Source organism: Mustela putorius, unplaced genomic scaffold (genome assembly GCF_011764305.1).
Source record: "Mustela putorius furo isolate JIRA1106 unplaced genomic scaffold, ASM1176430v1.1 tig00003858_pilon_pilon_pilon, whole genome shotgun sequence".
Lineage (NCBI taxonomy): Eukaryota > Metazoa > Chordata > Mammalia > Carnivora > Mustelidae > Mustela > Mustela putorius.
This window is the reverse complement of record NW_025422010.1, coordinates 1300091-1320265: the sequence shown is the minus strand read 5'-3', so window position 1 is coordinate 1320265 and position 20175 is coordinate 1300091. Positions and strand designations below refer to the sequence as shown.

Below are 20175 nucleotides of genomic sequence, written 5' to 3'. Positions count from 1 at the left end.
GATGTCTTTTTTTTTTAAAAAAAAATTTATTTATTTATTTGACACAGAGAGAGAACACAAGCAGAGGGAGCAGGAGAGGGAGTAGCAGGCTCCCTACTGAGCATGGTGTCGGACTTGGGGCTTGATCCCAAGACCTTGGGATCATGATCCTAGCCAAAGTCAGATTCTTAACCAACTGAGTCACCCAGGCAGCCTGAGGAATATTCATTTACTGCTTGTATTTTGGGTCAGCTCATGAGCAATCGTGTCAGTTTTTGCGTATTTGTGTATTGTGGACATTTTTTATTTAGACATCATGTTTGAAGGATATTTTCCCCAAGTGAAAAACTGTTTTTCCCCCTTTTCAATAAAGATATTAATCCACTGTCTCTCACTGACATTTCATGTCAATCAAAATCCACTGGAATCCTTTTCTTCCTTCCTCTGAGTGTAGGGAGTCTGTCCCTATGGCGGCTTCTTCTTCTTCTTCTTCTTTTAAGATTTTATTTATTTATTTATGTGAGAGAGAGAGAAGCAAAAGATGGGAGATGCAGGCTCCCCTCTGAGCAGGGAGCCTGACTCAGGGATCAGTCACAGGACCCTGATCATGAGCTGAGCTGAAGGCAGATGCTTAAGCAACTGAGCCACCCAGGCATCCGTGCATGTCTTGTTTGTTAACATAAGTTTCTTTCAGTCTCTCTCTGTCTCCTCCTTTGTATCGCTGTGTGTTACATATGAATGTACATGTGGGTGTTTATGAGATACATGCCCTATTGGATACATATTCTCTGGAGAATCCTAAAGAAGGTAGTCTAACAGCTCTTACTCTTTGTGGTTCAAATATTTTGATTTTAATGTCTTATTTTGGCGTGGAAATCCTCACTTCCTAATGTAAACTACCTCCTGGCACAACGTCATTCTTAGGTACAATAAGAATGTGATAAAATAATTTTCCTTTTCCCATCATTTTTGCTAAAATTGTCATGTATTTTGGTTTTTATAACCATTACAAATCAAAATGTATTGCTATTACTTCTGCTTAAATAATTGACTATTTATCACATACATTAAGTTATACAGTTTTTCTATTTATCCATATAGCTCTGACATCTGATTTTTAAAAATATCTTCTCATAAAGTTGCATTTCTCTCTGTCATTGTTCCTATGGGGCATCCTTTACTATTACTTGTAGGCAAAGTGTGGGGGTATCAGTTCTGGGAGGCTTGCAGTCTGAAAAGTTTTATTTTGTCTTCACTCTTCAATGACATTTTCATTGGGTAGAGATCAAGGTTTATAGGTTTTCTTCTTTTAGTATTTGCAGTCATTGCTCCTCTGTTTTCTTGCTCCCACCAGGATGCTGGTTTTCCGTACAGAACAACACTCTCCTCTCTGGCTATGAGAGTGTCTGCATTGCTGGTCTGTAAAAGTTTGATTACCATGTGTGCTATGCTGTCTCTTTTGTTCACTGAGCTTCTCGAATATATATTGATTTATGTGTCCACCAAGTTTTGAACATTTTTGGCTATTATCGCTGGAAATTTTTTAAAAATTAACCACGGGCTCCCCACCTTCTCTCCTGTAGTTACTCCAATCACACACTTGACCCTGCAAGAAGTTATCTTAGGCACAGAGGCCTTACTCTTTTTTCCCTCCAGCTTTTCTCTCTATGTTTCAGGTTTAGTAGCTTTGTGGCCATGTATTCAAGCTCTCTAATCTTTGCTTTTGGATCAGCAGATCTGCTGACAATCTCACCTGTGTATTTCTGATCATGCAATTTTCATTTTGGGACTTTAAAAGTTTTGATCTTTAAAAAATATCTCCATTTCTTCTTCTAACCTGTTTAGTCATTCCTTCATTGCAGTCCCAGGTGAAATATAGTTTTAGTATCTGTGTACATTTCCTTGGCCTTGCACCCTACACAGAACCTAAATGGTGGGCTGGGTGGAGTGGGATCAGGGGACCTCTGACATGGGGACCTGGGTCAGACCTGCTCACTGCTCTGTGCAAAGGCCTCCTGGGGTTGGAGGAGAGTGTGACATAGATGGGAAAGGGGTTTGTGTCTCACTTCCCTGCCTGCCTGTGTCACTGTGAGCATTACCACTGTGGTCAAATACTGACGGTAATATTCTGCCTCATCCTCAGTCATGGGTCCGCTGATGGTCAGGGTGGCCATGTTCCCGAGTTGGATCTGGAGAATCCGTCAAGGATGCCTTAGTCCCAGTTGCTATCACCATAGATAAACTGCAGGGGGTCCTGCACTAGCTTTGCTGGTACCCCTGACCATCTTTCCTTCCAATGTTGTTTCCCCCACAGGTGATCCTGTCTGTCTGTCCCAGAGTCACCAACACTGAGGGGGGCTGATTAGCAGGTAAGAGGCCATGGAGCCTGGAAGAAAAAAAATATGAGAGGTGTGTTGGAATATACAGACCCATTCTTAGGAGATATTCCTAGCTGCCTAGCATAGACTGAGGTCTGGGGATACTGTGGGAACACAGGGTTCCGTTTCACCCCAGTCTCAGTCCCAAGGGCCCATAGGCCTGACAGGGGAATGAAATCTGTGATGTAATAGAATTCCCCACCCCTTTTCTCTTGGCAGGGTTAGTTCTGGAGATCTAGTGATCATAGTCCTTCTGGTATTAGCCCATGAGCCCCTTATGTGGCAGGATGATCACGAGTATCCTGCCCACCCTGGGTAGCCCCCAGCTGAGCTCAGAATCAGGTCTAGCCTTTTCCTAGATCTGTGGGGCCAGAGGTGTGTGAACATGGGTTTGGTATCTCTGCATAGAGACAGAAAGCTGAGGAGACAAGGGTTCAGGCTATGGTAGAGGTGGCCCAATTCTGCTCTCAGCGTCTAGGTTGGCAGGTTTACCCACACAGGTTACTTTTGTTCATTTGCTGAAAACGTCTGCTGGTTATGCATATCAGCCATGCTTCAGGGGCAGCTGCTGTGGAGCTTTGTGGTTTCAGAGAAGGGCTCAGCACCAAGGGGCACACAGCAGAGGGGAGCAGCATCTGCAGACCCAACCACTGGCTCATGATATTCTCCTTCAACTGTTTGTTGCATAACTGGGGATGATATCTCTACCTCGGATTATGTCCTGTCTTGGTTCCTGGGTAGGTCTGGCCATAGAAGCACTCAGAGGTGAGGTCAGTCTAAATATTATGAACCTGTTCTATGGTGAAATGAGAAGGCAAAGATAGGGGTAGCATCCTAACCCAAACACAGCTCCTGAGAGGCAGACCCCATTAAAATGTCACCCTTACCAAGGGCATATAGTGTATTCTAGGAGTCCCTGCCATTCTGTAAGATTCTGTCCTTGATGTGAGCTCCCAGGGCACTACAGAGATTCTGTGCCTCAGTGTTCCCAATGTGCTGACAGGATCATATAGAATAATTCTGGCAAAAATGCTGGACAGTGTCTGTATTTTGCCATGGGCTGGTGAAATACAGATGTAGTACCTGTGCCAGAAGAGTAAGAAAATCCAGAAAAGACAAATCTAAGAGACCTGGAGCCAGCGGGATTTGGAAGTCAAGATTGAAGTAAGATTCTCTAGGAGACGGACACCTTTCCTTCAGGTGTTAGGTCCCAATACTAGTCCCTGCATTTTAGAACCTCTGATGCCCAGACCCTCCCCTTGTCCAGGTGGCTTTCCCAGGTGACCTCTGCTGCCCCCTCATGGCTGTTCCATGCTGGCTGCCGGAGGTACAAAGATGTCCTCTGTCCATCCAAGTTTGGATTCAGAATCCACTCATCAAGCTGTGATTCCCAGATCCACGAAGTGCTGACCAGAAGGGAGGAAATCCACTCCACTGTGTGGCCTGTGCCACCCATAGACCAGCCATGACAGGCTCAGACGAGTCATGAGAAATCCTATTAGAGACTGAAGAGGCAAGGCCCTCTTGACACATCCCCTTTGATGTCTCTGGGGTGGTGGAGGTCATGCAGGTGGTCCCGGGGCGTGGCACTGGAGCACACAGAACTTAGAGGCTGGTTCTCCTTGCTGCAGCTGTGCGTGAAGCACTGATAGGGGGCAATGGCAACTCAATCCCCAAAGAGACAAGAGAACATCCCCCTAAAAAATGTGTATTCTCACCCACTTTGTCTTATACATTCCCCCTCGTGTGTTGACCGGAGGAAGACAGAATCTTCTCTCAGGGCTTTCCATCTTGAAGGTGAGATCCAATACTAGACACACAGGTGTGCAGACCCAGGTGGGAGACTAGACTCCTTTCTACGTGTACATTGTCACCTACATCTAACTGAAAGTCAGAAGCTTGCTTTTGTCAGGTCCCTGGTAGCCAGGCTTGACCACGTGGCCCAGTGCGGACCATGGATGTAAGGTAATGGGTGGATATTCTCACGAAGCTTGCTGTCATGAAGGAAGGAAGTGATGGGACTCAGCAGCGCCTTTCCTGAGGAACATGGGGTGGAGCTGGAGCTGAGCACTCCCTGGGGCACATCATCAGTACGAATGGAAGCAAAACCAACATTGTAGGGATAAGAGGAGGGAACACTAGTGAGACTGTGGGTGCTCATGGGATTGGTGAGCCCCCAGAAAACAACAACCTTCTTACTTCAGACTTCTTTTTGTGAGGAAAGTAAGCTCCACTCTTCACGTCTCTGCTATTCATCAGTGTGTTCTTGCAGTGGACAAGCCTTCCTGGCGGAATGGGGACCAAGGCATCACTGGTGAGTTCTGTGCTGGAGAACATGGATCCAGAGATGAGACAGAACTGAACAGGCAGGCTGCTCCATGATCAGAGGTCAGGGCCCATCGTGAAGAGGGAGTCCAGGAGCCGCTCTCAGGGCAGGAGGAAGAAAGAAGTAGTGAGACAGGAGTGGGAAAAGCCCAGTCAGTGCCGTTGGGGACCGTTGTAGAGAATCTGAAGGAAGGTGGGGAACCTGAGGGACCTGGGATTCCAACTCAGTTCAGGGCTCATGTGGACTTTTCTCCTAAGGTGAGCATTCTGGGCTCAGAGGGAAGTGTCAGGTGTGGTAAGAGGTCATTTCCAGGTAATAAATCAGGTCCTCAGGGAAGCTGCTGGGCACGTAGAGGGGCCTCTAGGAGGAAGCTGCTGAGGTGGCGACAAGTTTGACACAAGGTGGGTTCAGACCAGCCCTATTTCACCTTAGGTCACGTGGGGACTGAGTACAATCAGGGTAGTAGTGGCTATTCCTTCCTTCCCGTCTTATGCAGCTGTAGACACAGGGTGACTGAGGGGCTTCACCTGCCTCTGGTTCAGTCCTCTGTGGATGACCTGTCACTGCTTTCCTGAGCAGTAACATGATGGAAAGGGGCACCCGACAGGGAAAGGAGGGCAGGGACAAGAGTGTAGGTCCCCGTCACCAGAGACGGAGAGAAAGAGCAGAAGCTGGTAGGTACAAGGAAGCAGGTCCTTTGCAGCAGGTGACGAAGGCTGCTCAGACTGGGAAGGGATGTGGGACAACCTCAGCCAGAACGATCCAGGTCCTGAAGGAGACAGCTTCTGCTCTCAGCTCTGCCAGATGCCTGTGGGGGCGCTGCTGCACCTGACCACAGCGACCTCCGAAGGTGCCGGGCTATTCACTGTCCTGTTGATGAAGAAGGCTCTGGTGGGAATCTGCAGATTGTAATTCTCTAGAGGGACCTTTTCATAATCCTTTCACCTGAAAAATCCATGGAATGATTGTTTTAGTCATAGAGTTTTCCATCAAAGACCCTGTTTCTGATTGATCAGGTCATTAAGTAAAATTTAGATGAAAAATTCTAATTGTACTCTCCATTCTTTTGTGAGGAGAAGATGATTTCACTTCAATGTCTCCCACTCCCAGGAAGGTATCATTCTAACACAAGCCAGGGTAGAAATGGCGGGAGCTTCTGCTCCTCCTTCTTAATAAATTCCTCATCTGTTCCTTGGGCGTCATGCAATTACTCTCAAAATCAATTTCAAAATCACAGGTCAAAGAATCATGGAAAGAAATTGACCTTATAATACAAATCTCTTCAAATACTGGAAAATATCTTTCTCCTCAAAGCTACAGTAAGGCCCTAATGTAACTGGGGCCACCACACAGGGTCACACAGGGATGTGGGTCAGAGGTCACCTAAGGGTCAGACTTGCCTGGTGCAGGTGACTTGAGGCAGTGCATGGACAGTGGTGCCAGGAGAAGGTCTCCAGGTGGGCCCCAAGGTGGTGTCTTCTCTTCTTCCCCAGTTTCTGTAAAACCTAAAGAAGGGAAGCACCTGGAGCAGCAGGGGCCTGGTCCCCTTCTCAGTAAGCTTTGGGCAGCTCTGTAGGTTGTTGTAAACCTCATCCAGGAAAGGAAGGAGTGACAGAGCCACTGGGGCCCATCCAGGTGCTTGTACCCAAGGAGAAGGGAAATTCCCACAGGGCTGTGCTTTCTGATACAGCTGTCATCTCTCCAGAGTGACACGTGATTACATCTGGGGCCCACGTGATGCATAATGACACTCCAAATCTGTATTATCTACTCTGAAGCCTGGCTGTAGTTCCCATGCAAGAGCTCACCACTCTGCCACTGTTCAGTAGGGTAAACACAGATCTGAGATCAGGGAACCTGCTAGTCTCCCATCCTTCAGGGTCCGGGCCAGGACTAGGAAGGTCTCATGCTCTTAGGCCTGACAAGCAGCTGCTCAGAGGACAGTGAGAGTGAGATCCAGACCATGACAGGTTGGTTCATGTCCCATCCTCCATCCTTCTATGTCACCTGAGTCACTGCCAGGCACTCCCAGTGGTACATTAAATAGGACAACAATGGTCAGTCTAGTCCTGGCTCTCAGTCCTGGTCATGCTCAGGGGGCCATTTACCTATGTTCCATCCTCAGAATCAGCCCCGGATGGTCGCTCATATCTGTATATACACCTGCTGGGGGACCAGGCTTGGGTTCTCCTGCTGCCAAGAGGCATGTTTATGCCTGAGCTCATGGGCCTGATTAGGGCCACTGACATGGAGGGAGTCGGCCGCAGGTTAGGGGAGGCACGGAGCCTCTAAGATAGGATAAGGAGTGGTGCTGGAGGAAGACAGCTGAGTCAGAAGTGACTGTCACAGCCCTGTGAAGGGAGCGGACGATGTGGACACAGTGAGTGTGGGTCCTGACCCCATGGACCCTGACTGGGAGGGAGATCGGGTCACTTGTGCCTCCCACTGTGCTTCCCTGTGGGCCTCTCACCTCGGTTGCAAGCAGGAGCAGAGCAGGGGTGAAACCACTCAGAGAGAGGTCCTTGGAGGAGAAATACCACAGGCTCACTGGGGAGCTGTCCCACCTGCAGATGCCTGGGCCTCACCCAGTCCGGCTGCAGCTGCATCTGCAACTTGGGGAGCAACCCCTTCCCCATTCCCCAGGAATGTGTGCTTGCTGTGCTTCACAGGGTGGGGGGTGTCTAGGCACTGGAAAATCTCACTTCTTCTTATCTACCTATGTCCTACTTGGCCACCTGAGACATGGGGCTTCACTGACCTGCTCTGGGTAAGTGAGCTTGAATTAAACTCCAGATACGTATGATCTGAAAAGTTGTTTCAGAATGGACACTTTCACCAGCCATATGGAGTGCGTGCTGTGGATGGTGATCCCCGGGGCATACTGACTGCACAGCTCTGTGGGCAGGGTCAGAGCCTTATTTCTTTCAGCGCTTCCTCAGAGTGGGTCAGGAGTAACAGTGAGGGTGCTGGCTGGGGCGAATCATAGTGACTGTCATGGGGTGACTGGGTGTCCACTGCACAAGTGAGGCAAGGGGTGGTATGTATGGATTCAGGAGATCCTCTTAAGAGTCCCTGGTTTGTGGTTACGGTCATGAACGTGCCACAGTTCAATTCAGCATATCTGATTAATAGACCAATGTTCCTGAATGAAGGTCTAGTCCTCTGAACTGGCTGGGATGAGGACTAGCTCAGGTATTTTCCTGAAGAAAGGGGATCAAGGGGTGGGTGGTGAAGAAAGTCTTTATAGTTGTCCTTCCACTGAATACAGTGTAGTGGCAGAAATGAGCATGCAAATAACAGGTATTTCTCCTTATGTTGTAGGAATGTGTTTGGATACATAGTAATCATTTGTTTATGTTTTCTCCACCTGCCTCATCCCATTATCATCTCACATCAGGTGTGTTAATGGTCAGAAACGGTCTATTTCAATGTTAATATTTAGGATATGAAATCATGTGGGACAAAAATAAATATCCCTAGCAGACAAAAGTGTATTTTGTTTCCTCTTATGGGTGAAAGAACCTATTTGTGGTTGTCGTGGGATAGTTATATATCATCAAGTGATAGAAAGATTATTAATATTCCCTTTATTTGAAGACTGTGGTTTGCTTGGGTCTAGTGGATTTCATGAGGACAAGGTGGGACTCTGGTGGCTTCTTATGTGTCAGCATCAAGAGACTAGACTACATTTCATAAAATTGTTTTCTGTCCATATTTCTGGGTAGGGTGCATGTAAAGAAGGCTTCTTGGGCAAAATGTGTGTACGTTGAGGGGTAGATTGAGAGAGCACTCCTTGTGTGTGTCACTCCCATAGATGAATATCTTCTGGACACTCTGGAGGAGGAGGCAACTGTCCCAATGTCACTCATTCACCATCAGGATAGATGTGACTCTCCAACTATCTGTCAGAACCCAGAACACCTAGTGTGTCTGCGTCTTTTCTCCTTGTATAGAAATAGAAGAAAGGATCTCATCTGGTGGAGACTGGACATGCACCTTGTGGATTTTGGGGAGGTATCCCAGCTTTGTGGATATATACAGTGGCCCCTTCTGTTCCCTGAGGAAAGTCTCTAGGACTCTGGCCATGTCAGATTGGGTTCTTGGAAGCAGACTCTGAGACAGGGAAGTGCATGTGTAAAAACCTGGAAGGAGAAGGGAAATGAGCCTGGGTAGAAGGAGAGCGACCCACAGAGAGTGAGTCATCAGATGAGCCTCCTTCCTTCAGGGAGCTCTCCAGCTGGGACTTTTTAGGACATCTGAACCAGAGTCAGAGCCTTGGGCCCTGGGCCTCTGAGATCATTCACCTGAACCTCTCTGAGAAGGGACAGAAACCTGGGGAAGCAGATCTCTGAACTGGCAGCATTTTCTAGTGAGGAGCTCTCCTGTGAGCGGCCAGGGGCTCCAGGAAGCAGTGGGTGCATGTGTGATCCCAGAAGAGGGGATATGGGTGACCTCTCAGTGTCTACTGTACCCATCTGTTCCACTTTGGTAGAGGAGGGTCCTCTCATGGCTCCAGAGCTTTAGGAACTCAGCTGAGCTGGGACAATTTGAACTGTAATCCTGATCAGTCGGGAGAGCATTAGCTCACGATCACCACTTGGAAATGGTGAGATCATGACCATTGGCCAAATGTCTCCCTGTGTCTTTTTTTCTACCCAGTCCCTCTGTGTGCAGTTGATACCCAGGCACAAAGAAGTAAGCAGCCTAGTGCTGTTGGCTGTAAATGCTCTCCTGACCTCCCTGTGCAGAGCTGCCTGGAGGGCTGGATGGGGAGGAAGGTCTGGGGATCTAAGATGAGGGGACCTGGGCCAGAAGTACTCCCTGCTCTGTGCACAGGCCTCCTGGAGCTGGAGGAGAGTGTGACACAGATGGGGAAGGGGTTTCTGTCTCACTTCTCCATCTGCCTGTGTCACTGTGAGCATTAGTACTGCTGTCCCACACCTGACAGTAATAGTCAGCCTCGTCCTCAGCACGGGCCCCGCTGATGGTCAGGGTGGCTGTATTCCCTGAGTTGGTGCCTGAGAACTGGTCAGGAATCCCTGACGGCCTTTTGCTATCCTCGTAGATAATCAGCACAGGGACCCTGCCTGGCTTCTGCTGGTACCAGTAAGCATATTTATTCCCAATGTTGTCTCCCCCACACGTGATCTTGGCCGTCTGTCCCAGTTTCACCGATATTGAGGGTGGTTGAGTCAGCACATACGAGGCCATGGAGCCTGCAAGAGAGAAAATGAGAGGTAGGTTGCAGCCAGAGTATCATCCCCTGGACACTACCACCCCTGGTTTAAATCCCAGTGATTCTCTAGATAATTCCCACCCTGATGTCCTCTTTGTTCTGGGGCCCATGTGCCAGCCTTGTGGGTAGAACCTTTGAACAAATGAGAACCATTCCTCCCATTTCCCTGGGCAGGTGCAGCCCTTTTGGGGTCAGACAGAGCCAATGATAATAGTGGTAGGAGATTACACCCCATAAACCCCTCATCTCAAAAGATGGTCTTGAGATCTTGCCCCTCAGTGGCAGTCCACTGCTGAGCTCAGAGTCAGGGCCAGGAGTGTCCCAGAACCTAGGGATAAGGGGGTGTGAGCCTGGCCTCAGCACCTGTGCAGTGAGCCAGGAATCCAAGGAGGAGAGGGGTCCAGGCCATGGCGCAGGTTCCTTGATTTTGCTCCCCGAAGCTCAAGGCTGGGCAGTGTTCTTCTTGGAACCCTCTTATCTTCTTGCTGGAGACACCTGCTGGTTATGCAAATAAGCCAGAGCTCAGGGACTGCTGCTGAGGAGCCTTGTGGTTTTAGAAATGAGCTCAGCTACTAACAACACATACGCACACACACACACATACACAAATGGGCCCAGCTCCAAGGGACACAGAGATGGGAGGGCAGCTCCTGAAAACCCATCCTCAGCCTAGCTGATTCTCTTTCCCCTGTGTTTCCGTAGCCTGGGGTCCAAACTCTATCCCTCTCCATGTCCTGACCTGGTTCCTGGGGAGGCATGGTCACAACTGAGCTGTGAGGTGGAGTCTGTCTGCATTTTCTGAACCCATCATAGAATGTTTCCTCTGTAGGTACTAGAGGATCATGGGTCAGTGTGTGTCCTACTTCTGGTTTATATTGTAAGCATCAGAACAGGAACAAAATCCCTCCCTTGCCAGGTGCACATGGAGGTTTAGGGAGCCATTGATGTGCTATAGGTGTCCGTGCCTAGGAGAGCTCCTGGGGCAGGTCATAGATGCTGTTCCTCAGTATCCCCAAGGTGCCCTCCCTGCCAGGAACAGACACAGTGCTTGAGCAAGGATTGAGAGTGACAGAGTGTAGCAGGAATGGGGTGGGGTGGAGCGTCATGAAGTCCTGGACATGTGCTAGAGCCCGAGACAAATTCCACAGGATAGAGATGAGAGACCCGAGTCAAAATTTTACATCTGTCAAAGGTGATAGTGTAGTAAACCTATACCTTTACCTTCTGGTCTCAGGTCCTGGTAACCAATCCTTCCAGCATGGAGCACTGGGTGTGGTGAAAAAATAATGAATACTGTTTTGCTGAAACAAACAAACAAGCAAACAAACAAAAAAATCCCCGAGGCTTTGCCAGGCGATCTCTGCTTCCCCCTAGTGGCCGCTCCACACTGGCAGCAGGAAGTTTAGGGAAATCTTTTGTCCAGGTGGAGATTCATGACCCAGTGCTCACATCCTGATTCCCCTTGATCCATGCACTGCTGGCATGCATCCTCCAGGGGAGGATTTGCTCATCTTTGTGGGGTTCCTGCCAGCATCAAGACTAGGTATAAAGCGTCAGATTACCCATGACAATAGGAAGAGGCTCATGTGAAGAGAAGGCAGCACCCATCTGAGGTATCAGGGCTCATGTCTCTGGCGTGGGGGTGGTGATGGTATGGTTTTGGGGCTGAGCACCAGGAGACACAGGACTCAGGGACTGTCTCACTTGATCTGGCTGCTGGACTACCACATAGTCTGATTATAGCTCCTGCTCCAAGGACAGAGACAGTAGGACACTCAACCAACAAAATCTTATTCAGACCCAACTTGTTCTTCCATAGGTTTCGTCCTGGGATATCAGTGCAAATAAGACACAAGTCTTCCTTGGGTTCCTGCCTTGGGCAGAACAGCACTGGGGACACACCATCACCAACCCCATCTACCTGCATCTTGTCTTCTATAATCATTGAGAAGCCCCACTATTTCTCAATTATGTCTAGGTCAGCATTGGCCTTGTGGCCCAGAGCTAGCCCACGGATGTGTCATTATTCTGGGGATCTTTCTGGGAAGATTTGTCCGTGAATGAAAGAAACTGACTAGATTTATGAATGTTCTTTCCCTTGTCCTCATGATTGATAGCTGGAGCTGCAGCAGCCATCCTGAGGTCTGTTGTCAACAAAAGACAAAGCAAAGTTTCCATAGTCACAATGGTGGGAGACACAGTGAGAGGATTTGGGACCTCAGGGAATGGTTGTACCTGAAGAACCACCATCTGACTTCAGACTTACTTCTGTCTGCCAGAAAATAGCTGCTTGAATGTTCATGCTTCCGACTGATATGGGCATTCATTGCATTAAAAACTTCTAGTCCAGTGGGGGATAATAAGTAATACAAATCAATCAGTTATTTAAATGATAAAAGAGCCTGGACAGTGTTGGGATTGTGCAGAGAATGAAATGACATCAGACAAAATGACCGGCATGTCATGTGTGGGGAGAGGCTGGAGGAAGCTTCTCTGCAGAGGGGACTGTGTGGCTGCTGTCAGGATGGGAAAAAGGGACAAGAACTGAAGTATGCTTGGAGTCTGTCCCTGTGGGGAAGAGTCTGGTTTGTGAAAGGATGTGGGGACAGTGATGACCTTAGGTGTCTGTGATTCTATGCTAGTTGAGTTCCAAGGCGATATTTTCCCGTAGGTTATAAAATCGGGGACAGGTGTGGGTGATGTGTTAGAATTCTCATGTTATATGTTTCCAGGGAAGGTGAGTCACAAGAGGAACCTTGCGTGAGCCTCCCTGCAAACTGAGTGGGAAGCAGGAGCTTGTTTGTAGCTAACAGTGACCATAGCTTTTCCGTGCCTCACTTGTGTGTTTGTGACACATGACATCAAATTCTTGTCACACACTCCTTTCTATCATGTACCGATACACATACATATATATGAATATACTTGTGAGTGCTTGTGCACTTATATACTAATTGTGCCTGCTGTGTATATGTTGAAGATGTATTTGTGTACATATATGCCGATAAATATGACATATACACATATGTTTTCTAGAGATTTTGAACTCTGGATTGGATGTCAAAGTTGTAGTTTTGGGAATCTTTGCATTTTTAGGAGACAGGTAGTTCCATTTTATCACCAATGGTAAGGTGTGTGTTGTTACCATAATGAATGGCAGGATCAAGTAGTAATTAGACTCATCACTGGTTTCAATCAAACTCTTTGTCCCTAGATCTGAAATAGATGGGCACCTTACCATTTTTTTCTTGCATGTGTATTAGTAGAAAGCTCCCATTGGCACACACTTTGGCTTGCTACTGAAACTTAACAGAGACTGTAGGTTCCCAATTCACCACTAAGTAACTATGTGATTGAGCTGCCTGCACAAACTGTGTTATCAGATCAACCATGCCATGGAACTGGGCATTCATAGCAGCTCTCCAACATCAAACATAAGAGGCAAATTTGAGATCAGACTTCCCCAGGTCCTGAAGGCACAGGGGAGATGCATGAGGAAAAGGCCTGACGGCCATGACACCAACGCATACTGCATTGTCTTTGCTCTGTCTGGCACAATTATGACCCAGTGGGGACAGTCCTATGAACAGCTGATCCAGAGGAAAAACCGTGGTAGGTTTAAGAGTTTCCTGTGTGATGTGTAGCCAGCTCTGCTAGTTAACAGTCGTAGTTCTTCAGCTATCATCTGGGACAACCCTGCACAATATGGACAATTTTTCAATAAGGCAACGTTTGAGCAGGGTAGTTTGTTTATTTCACCTGGGCAGAGAGAAGGACAGAGTGGCTTATTTCTAACCTATCTTCTCTGACTCAGTTTGGCTGGAAGGTTCGAGCCTTGGGAGGAATAAAGGAAGTGGTAAGAGATGTTTGAGGAAGAGATAGGTGAGGAGACCCCACCCCCAAATGAACACAGAGCTATTTGTGTTCATGAGAATGCCCAGAAGTGTGAGTCCTCAATGGGAAATGGTGTTCATACTCAGGTGGATAATGTGACACATCTGGGGACAGTGATTAGCTTTCTTTTGCATCGACTCTTGAACTTGTCCAGTGGGCCTATAGCAAAGTGGCCATGTTGCAAGATTTTAGATTATTCATGGGATAATCCCTAGGTTTGTCCCCTCATAAAGCTGACATGACTGTGGCTTCTTCTGAGGGACCAATCTTCCAAGAGCAGAGACCAACTCAGAGTCCCCAGGATGAGACCATTCCCTTAGGAATAAGCCAGGAGCCTGGTGGCAGATGAATGACATTAGACTTCTTCCATCATGGAAGCGATCACTCTGTTCTTGGTGGAAGAGACCTTTACTCTGGATGGGAACATGCTTTCTTTGACTGCAGTGCTTCTTCCCAAACTCTGACCCCTGGACTTACTGAATGCCTCACCCACTGTTCCAGTATTCGGTGTGGTTCTGTCCAAAGCTCACATTTCACCTCAGAAAAGGACTGTAGTGTGCTGATGCACACTATGGAATGTGTGGTTCTACACATTCCACAGTGTGTAATTCACTGCTTCTGCATGCATTCAAAACAGCTGACTGGAATGATGGACTACTGGCCTCTTACAGACTTTTTTACTGTCCATTTACATGCAACACCTTGTGGGACTGTGGCAAGATTTGGCAGGAGGTGATATTTACACTAAATACGTATCTTATACACAATGCTGTTTCTCCCATAGCCAGCATTGATGGGTCCAGGAATGAAGAGGTAGAATTGGGAATGTCCATACTCACTGACATTCTGGGTGACCCACTGCAGAATTTTCACTCCTTGTACCATTAACATACACTTTGCTGCCCTAAAGGTTTTAGCACTAAAAAGGAATTGCTTCCATCCCCAAACACCACAATGATTCTGTTCAGTGGAAAGTTGAGACTTTGCCTTGTCACTTTGAGCTTGTCTTGTCTGCACATGGACATCTTTCTGTCCTTCCAGCCTGATCTTTCATCCCCAGCAACTACCCTAAGCCAGAAAACATGACAGCATCATCCTGCCTCCTGCACAGGCACCCCTGATCCACATGGCGCAGAGGCTGCCTGGGGGGCTGTGTTGGGAGAGAGGTCTGGGAATCTCGGAACTGGAGTCCTGGACCAGACCTCTGTTTTTTGTCTACAGTTCTCCAGGGACTGAAGGAGAGTGTGACACAGAAAGGAAGGGGGATTGTGTCTCACAACCCTGTCTGGCTCTGTCACTGTGAGCATTGCTGTTGTCCCACACTTGACGGTAATAATCAGCCATGTCCTTGGCCCTGGTCCTGCTGGGGTTTAGGGTGGCTGTGTCTTCCAAGTTGGAGTCTTAGCATCAGAGAATCCCTGTGGAGCACTTGTTATTGTCATCTATGACCGGCCAGGGTCCTGTCCTGGCTTCTGCTGGTACCACTGTACACTGAAGATTTCTAAACCATCTCCCTGACAGGTGATCATGGACCAGGGAAGCTCTGTTTTTAATTTCTTGAGGAATCTCCACACTGTTCTCCAAAGTGGCTGCACCAACTTGCATTCCCAGCAACAGTGTAAGAGGGTTCCCCTTTCTCCACAACCTCTCCAACACATGTTGTTTCCTGTCTTGCTAATTTTGGCCATTCTAACTGGTGTAAGGTGGTATCTCAATGTGGTTTTCATTTGAAACTCCCTGATGACTAGTGATGATGAACATTTTTTCATGTGTCTGATAGCCATTTGTTTGTCCTCATTGGGGAAGTGTCTGTTCCTATCTTCTGCCCATTTTTTGACATGATTACCAGTTTTGTGTGTGTTGAGTTTGAGGAGTTCTTTATAGATCCTTGATATCAACCTTTTGTCTGTACTGTCATTTGCAAATATCTTCTCCCATTCTGTGGGTTGCCTCTTTGTTTTGCTGACTGTTTCCTTTGCTGTGCAGAAGCTTTTGATGTTGATGAAGTCCCAAAAGTTCATTTTTTGCTTTTGTTTCCTTTTCCTTTGGAGACATATCTTGAAAGAAGTTGCTGTGGCTGATATTGAAGTGGTTACTGCCTATGTTCTCCTCTAGGATTCTGATGGATTCCTGTCTCATGTTGAGGTCTTTTATCCATTTTGAGTTTATCTTTAGTATGGTGTAAGAGAATGGTCGAGTTTCATTCTACTACATATAGCTGTCCAGTTTTCCCAGCACCATTTATTGAAGAGACTGTCTTTTTTCCACTGTATATTTTTTCCTGCTTTGTCAAAGATTATTTGCCCATAGAGTTGAGGGTCCATATCTGGGCTCTCTACTCTGTTCCACTGGTCTATGTATCTGTTTTTATGCCAGTACCATGCTGTCTTGGTGATCATAGCTTTGTAGTAAAGCTTGAAATCAGACAATGTGATGCCTCCAGTTTTGTTTTTCATTTTCAACATTTCCTTAGCAATTCGATGTCTCTTCTGATTCCATACAAATTTTAGGATTATTTGTTCCAGCTCTTTGAAGAATACCAGTGGAATTTTGATCAGAATGCCATTAAAAGTATAGATTGCTCTAGGCAGTATAGACATTTTCACAATGTTTATTCTTCTGATCCATGAGCATGGAATGGTCTTCCATCTTTTTGTGTCTTTCTCCATTTCTTTCATGAGTGTTCTGTAGTTCCTCGAGTACAGATCCTTTACCTCTTTGGTTAGATTTATTCCCAGGTATCTTATGGCTCTTGTTGCTATAGTAAATGGAATTGGTTCTCTAATTTCCCTTTCTGTGTTCTCATTGTTAGTGGATAAGAAAGCAACCGAATTCTGTACATTGACTTTGTAGCCTGCCACATTACTGAATTGCTGTATGAGTTCTAGTAGTTTGGGGGTGCAGTCTTTTGGGTTTTCCATATAAAGCATCATGTCATCTGCGAACAGAGAGAGTTTGACTCCTTCATTGCCAATTTGGATTCCTTTTATTTCTCTTTGTTGTCTGATTGCTGTTGCTAGGACTTCTAGAACTGTGTTGAACAAGAATGGTGAGAGAGGGCATCCTTGTCGCGTTCCTGATCTCAAAGGGAAGGCTGTGAGCTTTTTCCCATTGGGGATGATATTTGCTGTGGGTTTTTCATAGATAGATTTTAGGAAGTTGAGGAATGTTCCTTCTATTCCTATACTTTGAAGCGTTTTAATCAGGAATGGATGTTGGATTTTGTCAAATACTTTTTTTGCCTCAATTGAGAGGACAGTGTGGTTCTTCTCTCTTCTCTTATTGATTTGTTCTTCTATCACTTTGATTTGCAAATATTGAACCTTCCTTGCAACCCAGGGATGAATCCCACCTAGTCATGGGGGGTAATCTTTTTAATGTGCTGTTCGATATTTTTTGCTAGGATCTTGTTGAGAATCTTAGCATCTATATTCATCGGGGACATTGGTCTGAAATTCTCCTTTTTGGTGGGGTCTTTGCCTGGTTTGGGGATCAGGGTAATGCTGGCTTCATAAAAAGAGTCTGGAAGTTTTCCTTCTGCTTCAATTTTTTGAAACAGCTTCAGGAGAATAGGTGTTATTTCTTCTTTGAAAGTTTGGTAGAATTCCCCAGGGAATCCATCTGGTCCTGGGCTCTTGTTTTTTGGGAGGTTTTTGATCACTGCTTCAATCTTGTGACTAGATATCAGTTTATTCAGGTTGTCAATTTCTTCCTGGTTCAATTTTGGAAGTTTATAATTTTCCAGGATCCATCCATTTCATCTAAGTTGCTTAACTTATTGGCATATAACTGTTGATAATAACTTCTTGTAATTGTTTCTCTTTCCTTGGTGTTAGTGTGATCTCTCCCTTTTCATTCATAATTTTATTAATTTGGGCCTTCTCTCTTTTCTTTTGAATTGGTTTGGCCAATTGTTTATCGATCTTATTAATTCTTTCAAAAAGCCAGCTTCTAGTTTCATTGATGTATTCTATTGTATCTCCAGTTTTATCTCATTGATCTCAGCTCTAATCTTGGTTATTTACCTTCTTGTGTGTGGAGTTAGCTTAAGTTGTTGTTGATTCTCCAGTTCTTTAAGGTGTAGAGACTGCTGGTGTATTCTGGATTTTTCAATTTTTTGAGGGAGGCTTGGATGGCTATGTATTTCCCACTTAGGACCACCTTTGCTGTATTCCATTGGTTTTGGACTGAAGTGTCTTCATTGTCATTGGTTTCTATAAATTGTTTTAAGTTCTTCTTTGATTTCCTGGTCGATCCAAGCATTCTTAAGCAAGGTGGTCTTTAGCTTCCAGGTGTTTCTGTTACTTCCAAACTTTTCCTTGTGGTTGAGCTCCAGTTTCAAAGCATTGTGATCTGAGAATATGCAGGGAATAATCTCAGTCTTTTGGTATCAGTTGAGCCCTGATTTGTGACCCAGTATGTGGTCTCTTCTTGAGAAGGTTTGCCCTCGAGAAGAATGAGTATTGTGTATGTTCTGTATATATCTAAGCGGTCCATCTATGAGGTCAGGTACAATGTGCCATTCAATGCTCTTGTTTCTTTATTGATTTTCTGCTTGGATGATCTGTCTATTACTGAGAGTGGCATGTTAAGATCTCCTACACTTAATATATTTGTATCAATATGACTCTTTATCTTGATTAATAGTTTTCTTATGTAATTGGCTGCTCCCATATTGGGGGCATAAATATTTACAATTGTTAGATCTTCCTGGTGGATAGTCCCTTTAAAAATAATGTAGTGTCCTTCTGTATCCATGACTACAGTCTTTAGTTTAAAATCTAATTTATCTGATATGAGAATTGCTATCCCAGCCTTCTTTTGAGGCCCATTGGCATGAAAGATGCTTCTCCATCCCTTCACTTTCAGTCTGGATGTATCCTTAGGTTCGAAATGGGTCTCTTGTAGACAACATATGGATGGGTCCTGTCATTGTATCCAATCTGCAACCCTGTGTCATTTTATGGGCACATTTAGGCCATTCACATTGAGCGTGATTATTGAGAAATACGTTTTTTATTGACACCGTGTTACCTGTGAATTTTTTGTTTCTGTAGATTTTCTTCATATATTTCTGTTCAATAATATTCTTAGGTTTATTCCTCTTTTATAGAACCTCCCTTAATATTTCCTGCAGTGTCGGCTTGGTGGTCATATACTCTTTTAAAACTTGCTGGTCTTGGAAGGTCTTTATCTCTCCATCCATTCTGAATGTCAGTTTTGCTGGATAAAGTATTCTTGGCTGCATGTTCTTCTCATTTAGTGCCTTGAATACATCTTGCCAGCCCTTTCTGGCTTGCCAGGTTTCTGTGGACAGGTCTGACATTATTCTGATGGGATTTCCTCTGTATGTAAGGAATTTCTTTGCTCTAGCTGCTTTCAAGAGCTGCTGTCTACAATTATGATTCATCATTTTCATTATCAGGTGTCTTGAGGTCTTTCTAGATTCTCTGATCTTGCGGGGAAACCTTTCTGCCTCTAGGACATGAATGCTGGTTTCATTCACAAGATTGGGAAAATTTTCATGGAGAATTTGTTCAACTATATTCTAGTCTTATTTCTTTCTCCTCCCCATCAGGGATTCCAATAATTCTGATGTTGGAACGTTTCATGGCATCATTTATTTCCCTAATTCGGTTATCATGGCTTCTAAGCTGTTTGTTCTAGGCTTCCTCCTGATCCTTTTTCTCTGTCTCTTTGTCCTCCAGATCACTAATTCTATCTTCTGCCTCAGTTACCCTAGCTTTTAGAAAATTTAGATTATGTTGGAACTCATTGAAAACATTGTGAACATCATCCCTGGTGGCTTTCACTTCCATTTTGTCATCCATGGCTTTCTCCACCGTAGCTATTGCCTAGATAATTGTTAGCCTGAATTCCCTTTCTGACATACTGTCTATGTCCATATCCAATAGCTCTGATGGAGAGGGCCCAGTCTCTGAATTTTTCTTCTGCTGGGCATTCCTCCTCCTAGTCATTTTGTTGAGAGAAGGCTGAACGGATGTGTAGCTGAATGTATTGACTGTGACCGTGGTGCTGGCAAGGTGCACTCTCGAATGAGCAATCAGGAGTCCCCGCCCAAAAGAAAGAAAAAAGAGAAAAAGAGAGAGAGAGAGAGACAGGAAAAAAAAGAAATATAAAATAAAAGAGAAGGTCCAGCCCAAATGGGCCCCAAGATAAGATTTATGAGGTATACAAACAAAAAGAGAGGAACAGACGGGGCGCCTGGGTGGCTCAGTGGGTTAAGCCGCTGCCTTCGGCTCAGGTCATGATCTCAGGGTCCTGGGATTGAGTCCCGCTTCGGGCTCTCTGCTCAGCAGGGAGCCTGCTTCCCTTCCTCTCTCTCTGCCTGCCTCTCCGTC

At 45.9% G+C, this 20175-nt stretch overlaps 3 protein-coding genes across 31 annotated transcripts in view; all 3 read right to left on the bottom strand.

The window, feature by feature from the left end:
- Positions 1-20175, bottom strand: part of LOC101682709 (immunoglobulin lambda-1 light chain-like) — a 1123284-nt gene that overhangs the window by 104980 nt on the left and 998129 nt on the right. The window lies entirely within an intron of this gene.
- LOC101676037 (immunoglobulin lambda variable 4-3) overlaps positions 1-20175 on the bottom strand; it is a 780698-nt gene that overhangs the window by 86530 nt on the left and 673993 nt on the right. Inside the window, exons 1-2 of one of the 7 annotated variants that reach the window (XM_045065716.1) lie at positions 10283-10416; positions 9602-9899 (exon numbers count right to left, since the gene is read on the bottom strand). The exons of the other annotated variants lie outside the window; for them this stretch is intronic. Of the exons in view, the coding sequence (XP_044921651.1) occupies positions 9602-9899; positions 10283-10328 (344 nt within the window). The 5' untranslated portion in view covers positions 10329-10416. Of the gene's footprint in view, positions 1-9601; positions 9900-10282; positions 10417-20175 lie in introns of those variants that run through there. 7 annotated transcript variants of the gene reach the window in all.
- The window catches only part of LOC101680986 (immunoglobulin lambda-1 light chain-like), a 586873-nt gene that overhangs the window by 81194 nt on the left and 485504 nt on the right, over positions 1-20175 (bottom strand). The gene's annotated exons all lie outside the window — the stretch shown is intronic.